The 17,106-nt window shown below is 54.7% G+C and overlaps 1 protein-coding gene across 1 annotated transcript; it reads left to right on the top strand.

Moving 5' to 3' along the window:
- The first annotated feature begins 15,303 nt into the window (after positions 1–15,303).
- On the top strand, positions 15,304–16,260 carry LOC138100403 (olfactory receptor 14J1-like). The gene has a single exon (XM_068998242.1). The coding sequence runs from the start codon at positions 15,304–15,306 to the stop codon at positions 16,258–16,260; it is 957 nt and encodes a 318-aa protein (XP_068854343.1).
- The last annotated feature ends 846 nt before the right edge of the window (positions 16,261–17,106 follow it).

Raw genomic sequence — 17,106 nt, 5'->3', positions numbered from 1 at the left:
ATTCACTGCAACCTCCCAGAAGCAACTTAGAGGCCCCAAAATTGTCAAAAAGCAGCAGAGGCTCCCCAAAAGTGGCTCCTGCTTTTCATCCCTGGAGTGCCCCACTCCAAGTGCCCAAACCACCCCATCCCTCCCAAACTTCATCCCAGCCCCACGATCCCATCCCATCCCATCCCATCCCATCTCATCTGTTGGGGTTTTAGGAGCTCTCCTGGGGTTTTTTTTCTGTTAAAGGAATTTTCCCCATATGTGTTGCTAGGGGGACAAATTAATGGGTACTTAAGAAAAACAAAAGAGCTGCCCATTGGGGGTGGGGTGCATCTGGCTACTCTTTTGTTTCACCTGGGTGGCGGACAATCGGTCCCCCAATGCTGGAGAGGGAGGCTGTTTTTCGTCGGCTGCTTTTCCTTCTGCCAGAGAAACCCCAGGATCCCCAGCCCACCTTCCCTGCCCTGCTGGGAACCAGGACGCTGCCACCCTGCCCCTGCCGTTGCTTTGAGCCTTCGCTACATTGTAGCCCTGCTCGCCCTGCCTGCCCAGACCTCCAGGGAGTTCCCCATTTGGATACATCTTGTCTGCCACCCAGGATTTGTGCTCGTCCCTGCCGCTTCAGCCTGCCACTCCAGCCTGCTGTTCCCGAGAGTCCGGCCGGACACTGGGATCGGCTGCCCAGTGGTTTGTGAAGCCTTTGTTCCATCCCTTCCCTGGTATCCCAGGCCGTCAGTGCCGCGTGCTCCCCGAGCTCGCTCCGGAGCGCCCCCTGCAGCCGCGGGAGAACCATCGCACCTGCCCTGCTCACCAGGAGCCGCCAGCGCCCCAGCTGGCTGCGAGCGGAACTGCACCCGAGGGGAAAGGGCCTGACAGCCGAGAAGGCTGGGACTGGGTTTGTGATTGTTTGCTGTTACTGCCACAGTTATTGGTGTTTGTTTGACTGGTTATACACATATAGATATATAACAGTAAAGAAATGTTATTTCTATTTCCCACATCTTTGCCTAAAAGCCCTTGATTTCAAAATTAAAATAACTCGGAGGCAAAGGGGGTAGCATCTGCCATTCCAAGGGAGGCTCCTGCCTTCCTTAGCAGACACCTGTCTTTCAAACTGAGACACCATCCCATCCCATCCCACCCCATCCCATCCTGCCCCTTCTGGAAACCAATTCCCCTTCTGTGGTTCCTGACTCCCCACAGCCGGGGGTTGGGGCTGATGGATCGAGCCATTTGGGGCTGCCATCGACACATTGGGGCTGTGATTTAATTTATTGTAGGCAACCATTCAATCTCTCCATCCCAAATGGGAGCTTGGAACCTCTCCTCAGCCCTTGCTGTGCCCATGGGCTCACCTCAAGTCCCAAAATGAGAGTCAGAGCCCCACAGCCCATTCAGAACCTCTCAGCATTGCCAGAAACAGCAGCATCCTTCCCAAACAATAGGTCCCCCTTCCAAGCACCAGAGCCCCCCTCTCAGAACCCCTCCCTAAGCATTGGGGGCACCCCAAAACTGCCTCAGGAATGGGACATACCCTAAAATCCCTTCAGGAATGTGGGATACCCCAGAACCCACTCAGCAACGGGGTCCCCCCGGCCTCATCATGCGCAGCCTTCAGCTGGCTCAGCCAGAGCCCATCCCGCCCTCAGCAGCCCCAGCCCAGCCCAGCCCTCCTGGGCAGGAAGCCCCAATGGCCGAGCCGGCCTGGGACACTTGCAGGGATGCGGGGGCAGCCGCAGCTTCTCGGGCCAGCCTGTGCCAGGCCCTGAGCGCCCTGCCAGGGAACCATTGCTGCCCCACATCCCATCTCAGCCTGCCCTCGGGCAGTGGGAAGCCGTCCCGGGGGCCTGGCCCCGCAGGCCCTTGGCAAGAGTCTCTCTCCCCCAGCAATTGCTGCTCCTCCCTGCTGCGGGGCCCGAGCTGCAAGTTGATTTTCTGCCGCTGGCCCCGGCCCAGCCCCGAGCCAGGGCCAGGACCTTGCCCTGGAGCTCTGCGGGCGCTGCGTTTGTGCGGCCGCAGCGCAGCGGCCGCAGCTCAGAGCTGCCCTTTGTGTCCCCGCCGGCAGCTGGCAGAGCTGGCGGGGCCGGGCCAGGGCCGGGCCAGCCCCGGCCTTCCCGGCTCTGCGACACAGCGGCGGCAGCCCCAGCCTTCCAGCCCTGCACACGCTCCCACACAAGCGTCCAGAGCCGCGGCCACGCAACGCAACTGACCGGCCGCTGACCCCCCAGCCTGGCCTGATGGCCATTCCTCTGCCCACACCTCGGCCAAGCTCCCCTTGGCCACCTCCTGAGCCACAGTGCCACAGACAAGTGCCACATACAGCTACAGAGCTCTGCCCGGAGCTGGCAGGGAACGTTCATTCAACATAAAAAACACCAAGGAAAAGAGAACTGCCCCCAGCAGAGCTGTTCCCTCCTGCAGTAGTTACACCTGCACACCCACAGCGCCTGAGACTGCAAGCAATGAGCATTCCCTGGGCACATGTGCAGCCCAAGCAGCTCGAGGACAGCCTTGCAGCAGGACTGCTCTCAGCTGAGCCAGAAAGGCCCCTCTGGCAGCTCTATGATTCGCCCCAAACCGGGCCAAGAGACACTTCCCAGACAAAGTCCAAGAAGCGGGTGTTTGCTTTATTCAGCGCGCTGGGTGTGCGGGGATCGCTCCTCCCAACACCCACCCCAGGCACACGGCAGATTACAAGATGTGGTTGCATTTCATGCATATTCATTGTTTTCCCTAGAAAAGGTGTGGTTGTGCAAACCATTTCTCAGAACTCGTTATTATCAGTAGCACACGCGGAGCACAGGCCCAGGGCTCCCTGGTGGTCACGCTCAGGAAGGCTCGGTGGGCATTTGATGAAGGCTGAACGTCTTCCTCGCTCTGCACTTTCCACCTTTCTCCTCTCAGCATGCGCAGTCTCTTGGCAGCTGTTTCAGCAGTTTCTTCACTGGTTTCAGCAGCTTTGTTCCTCATTTCTGCAAGCTTTGCTCCCTACCTCTTGCCAAGTTGTTCAGCTGGCTTCTACATTGGTTAAAGTGTATTTTATTCTTGCCCAAGTACAATGATTTTAATCCTTTCACTTGGGCTTGGCACACACTGGAGGAGGGTGTCTGTTTTCAATGAGGAAACTCAGGAGTTATGAATGTATTGTGATGTTGGCTTTTCGCATGTGTCTCGGTTTGAAAGACGGGTGTCTGCTAAGGAAGGCAGAAGCCTCCCTTGGAGTGGCAGATGTAACCCCTTTCCCTCTGAGTTATTATAATTTTGAAATCAAGGGTCTTTAGGCAAAGATGTGGGAAAATAGGAATAACAGTTCTTTACTATATATATATATATATATGTATATAACTAGTCAAACAAAACAACAACAACTATGGCAGTAACAGCAAACACAAACCCAGTCCCAGCCTTCTCGGCTGTCAGGCCGTTTCCCCTCGGGTGCAGTTCCGCTCGCAGCCGGCAGGGATCGCTGGCGGCTCCCGGTGAGCAGGGCAGGTGCGATGGTTCCCCCGCGGCTGCAGGGGGCGCTCCGGAGCGAGCTCGGGGAGCACGCGGCTGCTCTGGCGCCCTGGGATCCCGGGGAAGGATGGAACAAAGGAGCTTCACAAACCGGTGGGCAGCTGGTCCCGGAGTCTCGGAAACAGCAGGCTGGACTGGTAGGCTGGAGCGGCAGGCACAAACACAAATCCCGGGTGGCAGACGAGATGTATCCAAAAGGGGAACCCCCCGGGGCTCCAGGCAGGCAGGGTAAGCACGGCTACAGCGTAGCGAAGGCTCGAAGCAGCAGCGGGGCGGGCGGCCACAGCCCAGCCTCCAGCAGGGCAGGGAAAGCAGCTTTGGGATCCCCGGTGTTGTTCCCAGCAGAAAGGAAAGACGCCGAAAACGGGAACCAGCAGCTCTTCTCTCCGCGGCTTCTCTCTCCAGACGCTGAGAGCGAACTGAACTGCCCGCCAGGTGAGAACAAAAGCCTGGCCGGGCCCTTTTGTCTTTCTTAAGTATGGCTATCTCTTCTCAAGTATGGCCATTTATCTCCTAGCAACATGCTATGGGAAAAAATTCCTTTAACAGAAAAAAACTAGGACTAAACTGAAACCCCAACATTATCCACCCCGAATTTTTTTCCATACTAACATGTTACATGAAACTTAACTTTTTAACCATATAAATACAAGCATCACCTAAATTATATACATATGTACATGCTGATACTGATACAAGTACAGAGCCATGGGTAGTTCACCCTAAAACAAGGTCCCCTTGCGGTATGCATCGGGTCTCTCCATCCCTTTGCATCACCCACCAGGTACAACCTGGTCCCTGAGCAAAAACAACCCCACGGATGGGTTTGTCTTTGCTCAAGGCAGACTTTACCCAAACAGTTTTTTCAAGCATACCTCTCATGTGCACCACTGGAACCTTATCCCCATCTGTTGTTTGTAGGGGTTCGGATTGGGCAGGGCCGGCTCGGCTGGTGGAGCCTCGGGTGTTAACTAACCAGGTGGCTTTTGCTAAATGCACCTCCCAGTTTTTGAAACTCCCCCCACCCAGTGCCTTCAAGGTGGTTTTAAGCAGTCCATTACACCGCTCAACCTTCCCAGCTGCTGGTGCATGGTAAGGGATGTGGTACACCCACTCAATGCCATGTTCTCTAGCCCAGGTGTTTATAAGGCTGTTCTTGAAGTGAGTCCCATTGTCAGATTCAATCCTCTCAGGGGTACCATGCCTCCAAAGGACTTGCTTTTTAAGGCCCAGGATGGTGTTCCGGGCAGTAGCGTGAGGCACAGGGTAGGTCTCCAGCCATCCTGTGGTGGCTTCTACCATTGTGAGCACATGGCGCTTGCCTTGGCGGGTTTGAGGCAGTGTGATGTAATCAACCTGCCAGGCCTCCCCATACTTGTATTTGGACCACCGCCCACCATACCACAGGGGCTTCACCCGCTTGGCCTGCTTGATCGCAGCGCATGTCTCACAGTCATGGATGACCTGGGAGATACTGTCCATGGTCAGATCCACCCCTCGGTCTCGTGCCCACTTATAGGTGGCATCTCTGCCCTGATGGCCTGAGGCATCATGGGCCCATCGAGCTAGGAACAACTCTCCTTTATGTTGCCAATCCAGGTCTATCTGGGACACCTCTATTTTCGCAGCCTGATCTACCTGCTTGTTATTACGATGTTCTTCATTAGCCCGGCTCTTGGGAATGTGAGCATCTACATGACGGACCTTCACAGATAGCTTCTCTACTCGAGCGGCAATGTCTTTCCACTCCTCAGCAGCCCAGATTGGTTTTCCTCTGCGCTGCCATTTTGCTTTATTCCACCTTTCCAGCCAACCCCACAGAGCATTGGCTACCATCCATGAATCAGTGTAAAGGTAGAGCTTTGGCCACTTCTCTCTTTCAGCAATGTCCAGAGCTAATTGAACGGCTTTGAGTTCAGCAAATTGGCTCGATCCACCTTCTCCTTCCGTAGCCTGTGCAACTTGTCGTGTGGGGCTCTATACAGCGGCTTTCCATTTCCGGCTAGCGCCTACAATTCGGCAGGAACCATCAGTGAAGAGGGCATATTGTTTTTCACTCTCTGGTAGCTCGTTATACGGTGGGGCTTCTTCGGCACGCGTCACCTGCTCCTCTTCTTCTTCAGAAGATAACCCAAAAGTCTCACCTTCTGGCCAGTTCGTAATTATTTCCAAGATCCCAGGGCGACTTGGGTTTCCAATTCGGGAGCGCTGCGTGATGAGGGCGATCCATTTGCTCCAAGTAGCATCGGTGGCGTGATGCGTGGAGGGAACCTTTCCTTTGAACATCCACCCCAGCACCGGTAGTCGGGGTGCCAGGAGGAGTTGTGCCTCAGTTCCAATTACCTCTGAGGCAGCTTGGACTCCTTCATAAGCTGCCAAGATTTCTTTCTCTGTGGGAGTGTAGTTGGCTTCGGACCCTCTGTAGCTTCGGCTCCAGAATCCCAGCGGTCGGCCCCGAGTCTCACCAGGCACCTTCTGCCAGAGGCTCCAGGACAGACCATTGTTCCCGGCTGCAGAGTAGAGCACATTCTTCACCTCTGGTCCTGTCCTGACTGGGCCAAGGGCTACGGCGTGAGCGATTTCCTGCTTGATCTGGGCAAAGGCTTGCTGCTGTTCAGGGCCCCAGTGGAAATCGTTCTTCTTGCGGGTAACCAGGTAGAGAGGGCTCACAATCTGGCTGTACTCAGGAATGTGCATCCTCCAGAAACCTATGGCGCCTAGGAAAGCTTGTGTTTCCTTCTTGTTGGTTGGTGGAGACATCGCAGTGATCTTATTGATGACCTCAGTGGGAATCTGACGCCGTCCATCTTGCCACTTCACTCCCAGGAACTGGATCTCTCGGGCAGGCCCCTTGACTTTGCTCTTCTTGATGGCGAAACCAGCTTTTAGGAGAATTTGGATTATTCTCTCTCCTTTCTCAAACACTTCTGTTGCGGTGTTCCCCCACACAATGATGTCATCAATGTACTGCAAATGTTCTGGGGCCTCACCCTTTTCCAGTGCAGCCTGGATCAGTCCATGGCAGATGGTGGGACTGTGCTTCCACCCCTGGGGCAGTCGGTTCCAGGTGTACTGCACACCCCTCCAGGTGAAAGCAAACTGGGGCCTGCACTCTGCTGCCAGGGGAATGGAGAAAAATGCATTGGCAATGTCAATGGTGGCATACCACTTTGCTGCTTTGGACTCCAGCTCATACTGGAGCTCCAACATGTCGGGCACAGCAGCGCTCAGCGGTGGAGTCACTTCATTCAAGCCACGATAGTCCACAGTCAATCTCCATTCCCCATCAGACTTGCGCACAGGCCAAATGGGGCTGTTGAAGGGTGAGTGGGTCTTGCTGACCACCCCTTGGCTCTCCAGCTCACGAATCATCTTGTGGATGGGAATCACAGCATCTCGATTTGTCCGATACTGCCGGCGGTGCACTGTTGAGGTGGCAATTGGCACTCGTTGCTCTTCCACTTTCAGGAGCCCAACTGCAGAAGGATTCTCAGACAGTCCGGACAGGGTGTTCAACTGCCTAATGCCCTCTGCCTCCACAGCAGCAATCCCAAACGCCCACCTGAGTCTCTTTGGGTCTTTGTAATAGCCATTCCGGAGGAAGTCTATGCCCAGAATACACGGGGCCTCTGGGCCGGTCACAATCGGATGCTTTTGCCACTCCTTCCCAGTCAGGCTCACCTCAGCTTCCAAAAGGGTCAACTGCTGTGATCCCCCGGTCACCCCAGCAATGGATACAGGTTCTGTCCCCACATGTCCCGATGGCACTAAAGTACACTGTGCCCCAGTATCAACCAATGCATCATATTTTTGTGGCTCTGATGTGCCAGGCCATCGGATCCACACTGTCCAGAAAACCCGGTTCTCCCGTGCCTCTTCCTGGCTAGAGGCAGGGCCCCTCTAGCCCTGGTTATCATTCTTTCCCTGGGCATACATACTAGAGGTACCTTCGAGGGGATCTGACATATCATCTTCCTGTCTGTAATACCTGGCAGCTCAGTCACGGGAGGCTGAGGCTACTTTCACCTTAGTGGAACCCCCTCGGTTAGTGCCTCCCTCCTTGAGTTCACGCACCCGCGCTGCCAGGACAGAAGTGGGTTTCCCATCCCACCTTCTCATGTCTTCCCCATGCTCACACAGGAAAAACCAGAGCTCAGCTCGTGGGGTGTACCCTCTCTCTCTCGCAGGGGGACGACGGGCTCTGACCTGGGGGCCTGTGACTCGCACTGGTGCCACACTGACCTTCCTCATCTCCTCCATCTCCTCCCTCATTTCCTTCCTCATCTCCTTCATCTCCTCTTTGAGGTCCTGGACCACAGCAGAGACATGAGCTTTCAGTGGACCATTGACCATGCTGTCATAATTCCTGAGCTTGTTGGCAACAGAGCCCACTGTTTCTCGGTTATTGTCAGCATCAATGGTTGCAATGAAGGTGGTGTATTGCGATGGCCCTAGTCTTGCCAGGTTCCACATCATCTGTCCTGTGCACCTGACCTTATTGGGGTCATTACCGTGCTGTCCATCCCTCCCAAAGAGTACCTCTAATACTGCCACCTCTCTTAGCTGTTGGATCCCTTCCTCAAGTGTCTTCCACTGCATTCTATGATGGTACTCCTGCATTCTCTCTTTGTGAATGAACCTTTCTCTCACACTCATTAAGAGCCGGTCCCAGAGAGAAAGGGGTCCTGGCTCCCTCACAAATATCTGGTTCACACCTGGGTCCTGGGTCAACGATCCCAGATACCTTGCCTCACCACTATCCAGTTGCACACTTGTGCCCATGAGGTCCCAAACCCGAAGCAGCCAGGTGGTATAAGGCTCACGCCCCCTTCGCACAATGTCGTCTCGCATACCACGGAGACTGTCGTACGACAGGGACTCAATGATGATTTCTGGCTCTGGCTCCCCTGCTGGTTGTGAGGGCCCTGGTTCCCCATCATCATTAACTGGTCGTACTGATTTGGTCTTACACTTCCTCTTTTGCACAGGGGCGACTGCTGCTGGCTGTACTTGTCCTTGGGGTTCAGCTGAAACCTGGGCGGTTGTAACATCCGTGGGTTCCACTGCTGCACCGTCGGACTCACCCTCTTTGGGGCAGGGAGAGGTTTTTTCACTAGCTGAGGAGGTGTATTCCCTTAGCAATTGGCATATCTCCTGGCGCACCTGGCCCATCTCCTGGCACATCTCCTTGCGCACCTGGCCCATCTCCTGGCACATCTCCTTGCGCACCTGGCCCATCTCCTGGCATATCTCCTTGCGCACCTGGCCCATCTCCTGGCACATCTCCTGCATCCCTTTCACCAGTACCCCCACCCATTTCGGGTAGTCCATTTCTGAGGTGGGCTGTTGGGCGGTATCAGGCTGTGGGGCAGGGTCTCTAGTGTCTGGGGCTGTGTCAGGCTCTGGGGCTGAATCAGGCTCTGAGGTAGGATCTCTAGTGTCTGGGGCCGTGTCAGGTTCCGGGGCAGGATCAGGCTCTGGGGTAGGAACTCTACTCTCTGGGGCCATGTCAGGTTCTGGGGCAGGGTCAGGCTCTGGGGCAGGATCTCTAGTCTCTGGGGCTGGTGTCTGGGTAGTTATCCAAGCCAATCTCAACTTATCCTTGAATGCTAAATAGAGTAGGCCTACCAGCAGCAGGTGCTTAGTATTCAGAAGGAATCTAAACCCTTCAAAAATTGATGGGGTGGGTCCAAATAACTGGTTGAGGGGTTGGGGGAAAACTTCCCCTGGTGTCATTTCCTCACAGAAGGTACCATTGTTAACATAACCCCAAAAACATGCGCTCAGTGTGTGATAGCCATTTATCCACGTGCCCACATTCCGGAGGAAGTTAAAAACCCATGAATTCCTCACCTTCTCGACCCACAGCACAAGCTGGATAACAGCAATGGTAGCCTTAGTGAGAGGACCCATATTCAAGTAGGGAGCTGCAAAGGGGAAGAATATAGCTACGGCCACATGCCACCCGAACCAGGGCAAAGTAGACCACATAGTGCTGCCTACCAAGGTTCCTATATCCAACACACCAAATTAAGTTATCCAGGAACTGTTATTCCTTTTTCACCTCTCTCTCTTAATGCCCTCAGGCCCCACGTTGGGCGCCAAGATCTGTCTCGGTTTGAAAGACAGGTGTCTGCTAAGGAAGGCAGAAGCCTCCCTTGGAGTGGCAGATGTAACCCCTTTCCCTCTGAGTTATTATAATTTTGAAATCAAGGGTCTTTAGGCAAAGATGTGGGAAAATAGGAATAACAGTTCTTTACTATATATATATATATATATATATATATATATAGTCAAACAAAACAACAACAACTATGGCAGTAACAGCAAACACAAACCCAGTCCCAGCCTTCTCGGCTGTCAGGCTATTTCCCCTCGGGTGCAGTTCCGCTCGCAGCCGGCAGGGATCGCTGGCGGCTCCCGGTGAGCAGGGCAGGTGCGATGGTTCCCCCGCGGCTGCAGGGGGCGCTCCGGAGCGAGCTCGGGGAGCACGCGGCTGCTCTGGCGCCCTGGGATCCCGGGGAAGGATGGAACAAAGGAGCTTCACAAACCGGTGGGCAGCTGGTCCCGGAGTCTCAGAAACAGCAGGCTGGACTGGTAGGCTGGAGCGGCAGGCACAAACACAAATCCCGGGTGGCAGACGAGATGTATCCAAAAGGGGAACCCCCCGGGGCTCCAGGCAGGCAGGGTAAGCACGGCTACAGCGTAGCGAAGGCTCGAAGCAGCAGCGGGGCGGGCGGCCACAGCCCAGCCTCCAGCAGGGCAGGGAAAGCAGCTTTGGGATCCCCGGTGTTGTTTCCAGCAGAAAGGAAAGACGCCGAAAACGGGAACCAGCAGCTCTTCTCTCCGCGGCTTCTCTCTCCAGACGCTGAGAGCGAACTGAACTGCCCGCCAGGTGAGAACAAAAGCCTGGCCGGGCCCTTTTGTCTTTCTTAAGTATGGCTATCTCCTCTCAAGTATGGCCATTTATCTCCTAGCAACATGCTATGGGAAAAAATTCCTTTAACAGAAAAAAACTAGGACTAAACTGAAACCCCAACAGCATGGTACATAATGTTAGAAAAACTTTACCTCAATGATATAGAATGTCTATTGTTTATGTAGTCAATTTAGAAAAGATAGGCAGAGAAAGTCTTTACATTTCTGGAATATCTTATCAGAGAAGAAGAAAACCAGAAACCAGAGAGAAGAATTTATGGAGGGAGCAGAGACAGAATGGAGCAAAAGAGAAAAATAAGGCTGATGGGATGATACATAGGAACTCCAAAGAATTTATGCATCATGCATGATTGTGATGAATATGCAATAAGAGATGTACTTTTAAAGGCAATCTTTTGGATGTAGAGGTGTGCCTTTGGCTCTCTGCCAAAGCACCCAGCCATAATACCCTTTTTGCTGTTGCCTCCTAATTGTCCCTTTTATTAAACTTTTTTAAAATTTTACAAAGAATGAACCTCATTTTTCACATCAGGGGTTTTAGATTGCTTCAAAAAAAACCCCAAGAACCCCCCCTTTGAATGACTGCAGCCAGTTCTCCAAGCAAAGCAGGTCCCAGGTGAGTGAGGAGAGACAGGATGGGCTTGGGAATGTGGAGCAGGGTTGTCCACACTGGATCAGACCTCAAGGCACAGCTTCTGTGACCAGGCCAGACCTCCTGAGGAGAGACCCTGCATCAATATCAGTCACAGAATGCTGAAATCACCCCTTCTCTAAAGAGAAAAGTAATAAAATACGCCCTTTAAAATAGGAATGAGTATTTCTTAGAAGCTCTTTGAAATATTTCTCCATAACTGAAGAAGTAAATGTTCCTAATGAACTGCACCAGGCCAGAGGGAAATCAAGGCAGGGTGTCTTGGTTTGAAAGACAGGTGTCTGCTAAGGAAGGCAGGAGCCTCCCTTGGAATGGCAGATGCTACCCCCTTTCCCTCCGAGTTATTTTAATTTTGAAATCAAGGGTCTTTAGGCAAAGATGTGGGAAAATAGGAATAACAGTTCTTTACTATTCTGTATATAACCAGTCAAACAAACACCAACAACTATGGCAGTAACAGCAAACAATCACAAACCCAGTCCCAGCCTTCTCGGCTGTCAGGCCGTTTCCCCTCGGGTGCAGTTCCGCTCGCAGCCGGCAGGGATCGCTGGCGGCTCCTGGTGAGCAGGGCAGGTGCGATGGTTCCCCCACGGCTGCAGGGGGCGCTCCGGAGCGAGCTCGGGGAGCACGCGGCACCGGTGCCCTGGGATCCCGGGGAAGGGTGGAACAAAGGCTTCACAAACCGCTGGGCAGCTGATCCCTGTGCCCGGCCGGACCCTCGGGAACAGCAGGCTGGAGCGGCAGGCTGGAGTGGCAGGGACGAGCACAAATCCCAGAGGACAGATGAGATGTATCCAAACAGGGAACCCTCCTGGAGGTCGGGCAGGCAGGGTGAGCACGGCTACAGCGCAGCGAAGGCTCGAAGCAGCAGTGGGGCAGGGCAGCCACAGCCCGGCCTCCAGCAGGGCAGGGAAAGCAGCTTTGGGATCCCGGCGTTGTTTCCAGCAGAAAGAAAAACGGCCGAAAAAAGAACCAGCAGCTCCTTTCTCTGCAGCTTCTCTCTGCAGACCCTGAAAGCGAACTGACCCCACACCCAGGTGAAACAAAAGAGTAGCCAGGCCTTTTGTCTTTCTCTTAAGTACAGCCATTTGTCCCCTGGCAACATGCATATGGGAAAAAATTCCTTTAACAGGAAAAAAACTAGGACTAAACTAAAACCCCAACACAGGGCCAGGGTTTGTCAGGACTTGCTTGATCCTAATGAGCCCCGTGAGGCATTTGGGGCTGAGCCCTTGAAGCTCAGGGCCTGAGAGGAGATTGCACAAACCTTTCCAGGAGTCAAAGGCAGAGGAAACACCCAAAGGGTCTCGAGGCATTGATGGGTCCCACTGAGGTCCATCCCCAACACAGGCTCCTCATGGACTCCTTGGAGGAGAGGACTGGAGGCCAGGATTGCCCAAAAACCTCTCAGAGACTCAGTGTGGGAAGGGAAATCCAAACTACCTTAAAACCCTTGAGTATCTCAGAGCATTAATGAGCCCCACTGAGTGTCAATGCAAAGCTCTCAAGGGACTCCTTAAAGTAATTGGAGATAATTGGAGGCCATGATTGCACAAACCTCTCAGAGAGTCAGTGTCCAAAAGGAGTACTTAAATTAACCCTGAGCACCCCGAAGCATTAATGATCCCCACTGAGTGTAGTTACTGACAAAGAATTTCCAGGGACTTATTAGAGCACATAATTGGGGGCCAGGATTGCACAAAGCTCTCAGAGACTCCCAGGCAAAAGCCAAAGCCAAAGTCCTTTGAAAACCCTGCAGTCCCTGGGAGCATTCAGGAGCCCCCAGGGCCATTCCTGACCAAGGCTCCCCAGGGACTCCTTCCAGCAGATCCCTGAGGCCACTGGGATGTGGGGGGATGCTGAGGGCAGGACAAGGGGCTGACAGAGCCCAGCCTTGCTGGGGCTGTGCCCAGGAGGCCCCAGGGCCTCAGGACAAGGTGTCTCCTCCCAGCCCTTGGTGGCACAGGCGCTGCTGTGCCCCAGGGCACCAAGACTTGGCTTCTCTTTGTCCCCGCCTGTCATCCCTGCCTCCAGTTCTCTGCTCTGACTGCAGCCTGGGGACACTTTCTCAGTCGTGTCCCTCACTGGGACCCATGAAAACTTCCAGAAACTTTGAAGTTCAATTCTGACTTGAATCCTTGAGAGGTTTCTGCCAGTCCCTGCCAGGAACTGATGTTCAGGGCCTCAGCACCAAGCCCCGAGAGGGTCATTCCAGTCCTTGTGCTGTGTCTGTGCTGCTGAGCTGGGCCGGGCTCCTGGCACAGAGGCAGCTCCTGGCAAGCGGCAGCGCTGCAGAGAGACAGCTCTGGCCAGGAGCAGCTCCTGGGCACAGCCCAGCAGGGCTGGGGCACTGCCTGCAGCCAGCCCAGGCACAGCACAGAGGCACACAGGGCTTCAACTCAGCCGGGGCTGGGAGCACAGAGCAGAGCTCACTGAGAGCTCACCAGAGCAGAAATCCTCACAGCGTTTGAAACAGTCATTGTCTGGCTGTGGGAAGAGAAGCTGCAGCTCCTGCAGGCATCTCCTGAAGCTGGCCCATCCCACAGCTTTTCGGAGCTTTGCGGAGCACTCCCAGAGTTGCTGCACTCTGGGGGATGTAGCCCTAAGACAGGGCTGGGTTTCCGTACTGCAGCACCCAAGACCCAGCACAAGGCAGCTCCTGCTGCCAGGCTCTGCTGCAGGGCTGAGCACCGGGGCTGCAGCCAAGGGTGCCCAGGGCTGTCCTGCAGAGCAGGGTCCTGCAGCCCAGGGCGCTGTGCTGGGGCAGGGACTCTGCTGCCTGCCAGGGGCAGCTCTCAGCCGGCCCGGGGAGCTGCTGCAAGCGCTGAGGGAGAAGCTATGGGTGAAAGGAGTGACCCGGAGCAGAGCAGGTGCTGCTGCTGAGAGCTGCTGGCTGGGGCAGGGCTGCTCCCAGCTCCAGACCAGCCTGGGCACAGCTCTGGAGACACTTCCCAAAGAAGGTAAGCCTGGGATTGCTGTAAAGATCAGGAGCTTTCCTGAGACTGTTTCAATTTCCTGCTGGGATCAGGGTGGGAAGGTTGGGGGATGAGAGAAGCAGAACAGGAGTTGTAATACCAGAATCACAGAACATTCTGAGTCTCTGCCCTGCCCTCTCAGGCACAGCACCACATCTTCCCTTGTTTCTGCACTCCCCTGGTATTGTCACTGTTATCTGGTGCTCTCAGGGAGGCTCTGGGGTTTGCAGCAGCTGAGTCAGGCTGCCAGGCAGGGCTGTCCATGGGAATGGGGTGTCCAGGCTTCCCTGTGCCCTGTGGGGCTGTGGGCAAAGCAGTCCATAGGAAAGGGGAATGAGCTGAGCCTCTCTCCCTGAGATACCATCATGGGCACACCCGAGGCTCTCCTCGCTGTGTCCTCCCAAGCTCTGAGCTGCCCTCCTGGGTGCAAATCTGTGCCAGAGCCTCTCGGAGTCCTCTGAATGTCCCCCGAGGAAGTGCAGAGATGCCACAGCTGAGGAAATGCTGCTGGGTTTGCCAAGGGCAGCGTGAGTGTCCCTGGCAGAAGGGGGTGCTGAGACCTTGCTCAGAGACCTTTAGAGAGGGTGAGATTCAGGGATCCCTCTGCTCTGGGCAGGGTCTGGTTTATTCCAGGGTGACCTGGGAGTGTGATTGGGCTTTGATTGCAGCCAAAGGGGCAAGCCCAGGGCACTTGGGAACAAGTCCATGCAGCCCCTCAACTTGCCATCAGCCACAGGGAATCCTTTGCCTCTCACCTCTCTCAGTGGCAAACTGGGAGTGCAGCAGAAATGCTGGGGATTTCTGATCTCAGAGAACCAGGAATGATGTGTGGGTAGGAAAAGAATTCCCTCCATCTCCTCCCTGCCATCCCTATCCTGTAGACCCTGGAGTGCAGATGGTACCAAGCCTGTCTGCATGAGGAGTGGTTCCACTGACAAATCCCGACTATCCAGCCTTGTCCCTCTGCCACACGGCCACAAACCCAGGGCAGCAGGGCAGGGATGGCTCCTCGAGAGTCCCCACGCACAGGCCTGGCTACTCCTGGCACACTCAGACAGCACAAGTGGAGCTCAGGCAGGGCCCTGGGTGAAGGTTTTCCCAGAGCAGGAACGAGGGTGGGGGAGTCCCAGCGGGATAGTCTGCAGGGAATGGCACATGTTTGGCTCCAAGCAGCCTGTCCTGACTTGTGCCTGTCCTTTTTCCATGAACAGGTGCCCATGGCCAGAGACAGCAATGTCCAACAGCAGCTCCATCAGGCACTTCCTCCTGCTGGCATTGGCAGACACGCGGCAGCTGCAGCTCCTGCACTTCTGCCTCTTCCTGGGCATCTCCCTGGCTGCCCTCCTGGGCAACGGCCTCATCATCAGTGCCGGAGCCTGCAGCCAGCACCTGCACAGCCCCATGTTCTTCTTCCTGCTCAACCTGGCCCTCAGCGACCTGGGCTCCATCTGCACCACTGTCCCCAAGGCCATGCACAATTCCCTCTGGGGCACCAGGCACATCTCCTACTCAGCATGTGCGGCACAGGAGTTTTTCTTTCTGTTCTTCATTTCAGCAGAGTATTTCCTTCTCACCATCATGTGCTACGACCGCTACGTGTCCATCTGCAAAGCCCTGCACTACGGGGCCCTCCTGGGCAGCAGAGCTTGTGCCCACATGGCAGCAGCTGCCTGGGCCAGTGCCTTTCTCTACGCTCTCATGCACACGGCCAATACATTTTCCCTGCCCCTGTGCCAGGGCAATGGCCTGGGCCAGTTCTTCTGTGAAATCCCACACATCCTCAAGCTTTCCTGCTCCAAATCCTACCTCAGGGAACTTGGGCTCATCGCTGTCAGTGTCTGTTTGCTCTTTGGCTGTTTTGTGTTCATTGTTTTCTCCTATGTGCAGATCTTCAGGGCCGTGCTGAGGATCCCCTCTGAGCAGGGACGGCACAAAGCCTTTTCCACGTGCCTCCCCCACCTGGCCATGGTCTCCCTGGTCATCAGCACTGCCTTTTTTGCATACCTGAAGCCCCCCTCCATCTCCTCCCCATCCCTGGATGTGGCAGTGTCAGTTCTGTACTCGGCGGTGCCTCCAGCCGTGAACCCCCTCATCTACAGCCTGAGGAACCAGGAGCTCAGGGATGCCCTGAGGAAACTGATGACTGGATACTTTTCAGAAGCAAAGAAGTGCCTGTTTTCTGCTGCATAGTTTTCAGAATGGAACTCATGACTGGCCCAGTTTGCCTTCTCAGGTCTTTGATGGTGGTCAATGGCTTCTTCTCGCCATAATTTTGTGCTCAATGAAATGTTTTTATTCATCCCTCATCTAATTCCCTCTCTGCCTCTTGAATTTGATTCAGAAACGCTGTAAAATCTGTAAAATTTGTGCTATTGCTATATTTAAACAAAATAAACTACCTGTCAGGGCCTTGGTTATCTGGGATCCCAACTCTGACACCTGCATGAAGTTACAGGGGAGAGGGGGAAAAGAGTCCCAGCACTGCAGCACAGCCAGGGACAATGACTCTTTCCACATCTGCTGTTCCACACTCTCCTCCCCAGCCCTTCTGTGGGCGCAGGGCCAGAGTGCTCGGGCAGCTCGGTCACTGTCCTGCTGTGTGTCCGTGCTTTGACCACAGGCAGGGACAGGCCACAGGCACTGCTGGGACACAGCTGGGCTCCACCACAGCAGCTCCAAAAGGGCACCTCCTGGAGGCAGGGCAGGAAGGATTCAGTCTTATTTCGTAGTTGCCTCAGAAATAGAACCTAAGGGTCTCAATGTTTTGCTTGTTCTCCCAGGGCTCAATGGGGTGAGATCAGGGTCCCAGGGTGGCCTTCAGGGGACTCAGATCTGGGTCAGGTTTTGTGTGTTGATGGCCAGTGCCCATCAGATGGTGAATGGTCAGTGCTGAACCTTCCTGGGGCTCTCCAGCTTGTGCCAGGGCTAATGGCAGAGGAATGTTTGTCTGGAGGGCCTTGGGAACTGCCAGGAGAACACAGGGGAGCTGCAGGGACAGTGTGTGCCAGGGCTCAGCAGAGAGTGGAGCTCACTGGG

The sequence above is a fragment of the Aphelocoma coerulescens genome, chromosome 31, assembly GCF_041296385.1.
Source record: "Aphelocoma coerulescens isolate FSJ_1873_10779 chromosome 31, UR_Acoe_1.0, whole genome shotgun sequence".
Taxonomy (NCBI): Eukaryota; Metazoa; Chordata; class Aves; order Passeriformes; family Corvidae; genus Aphelocoma; species Aphelocoma coerulescens.
The sequence above is the reverse complement of the archived record's forward strand: the minus strand, read 5'-3'. Positions and strand labels throughout refer to the sequence as shown.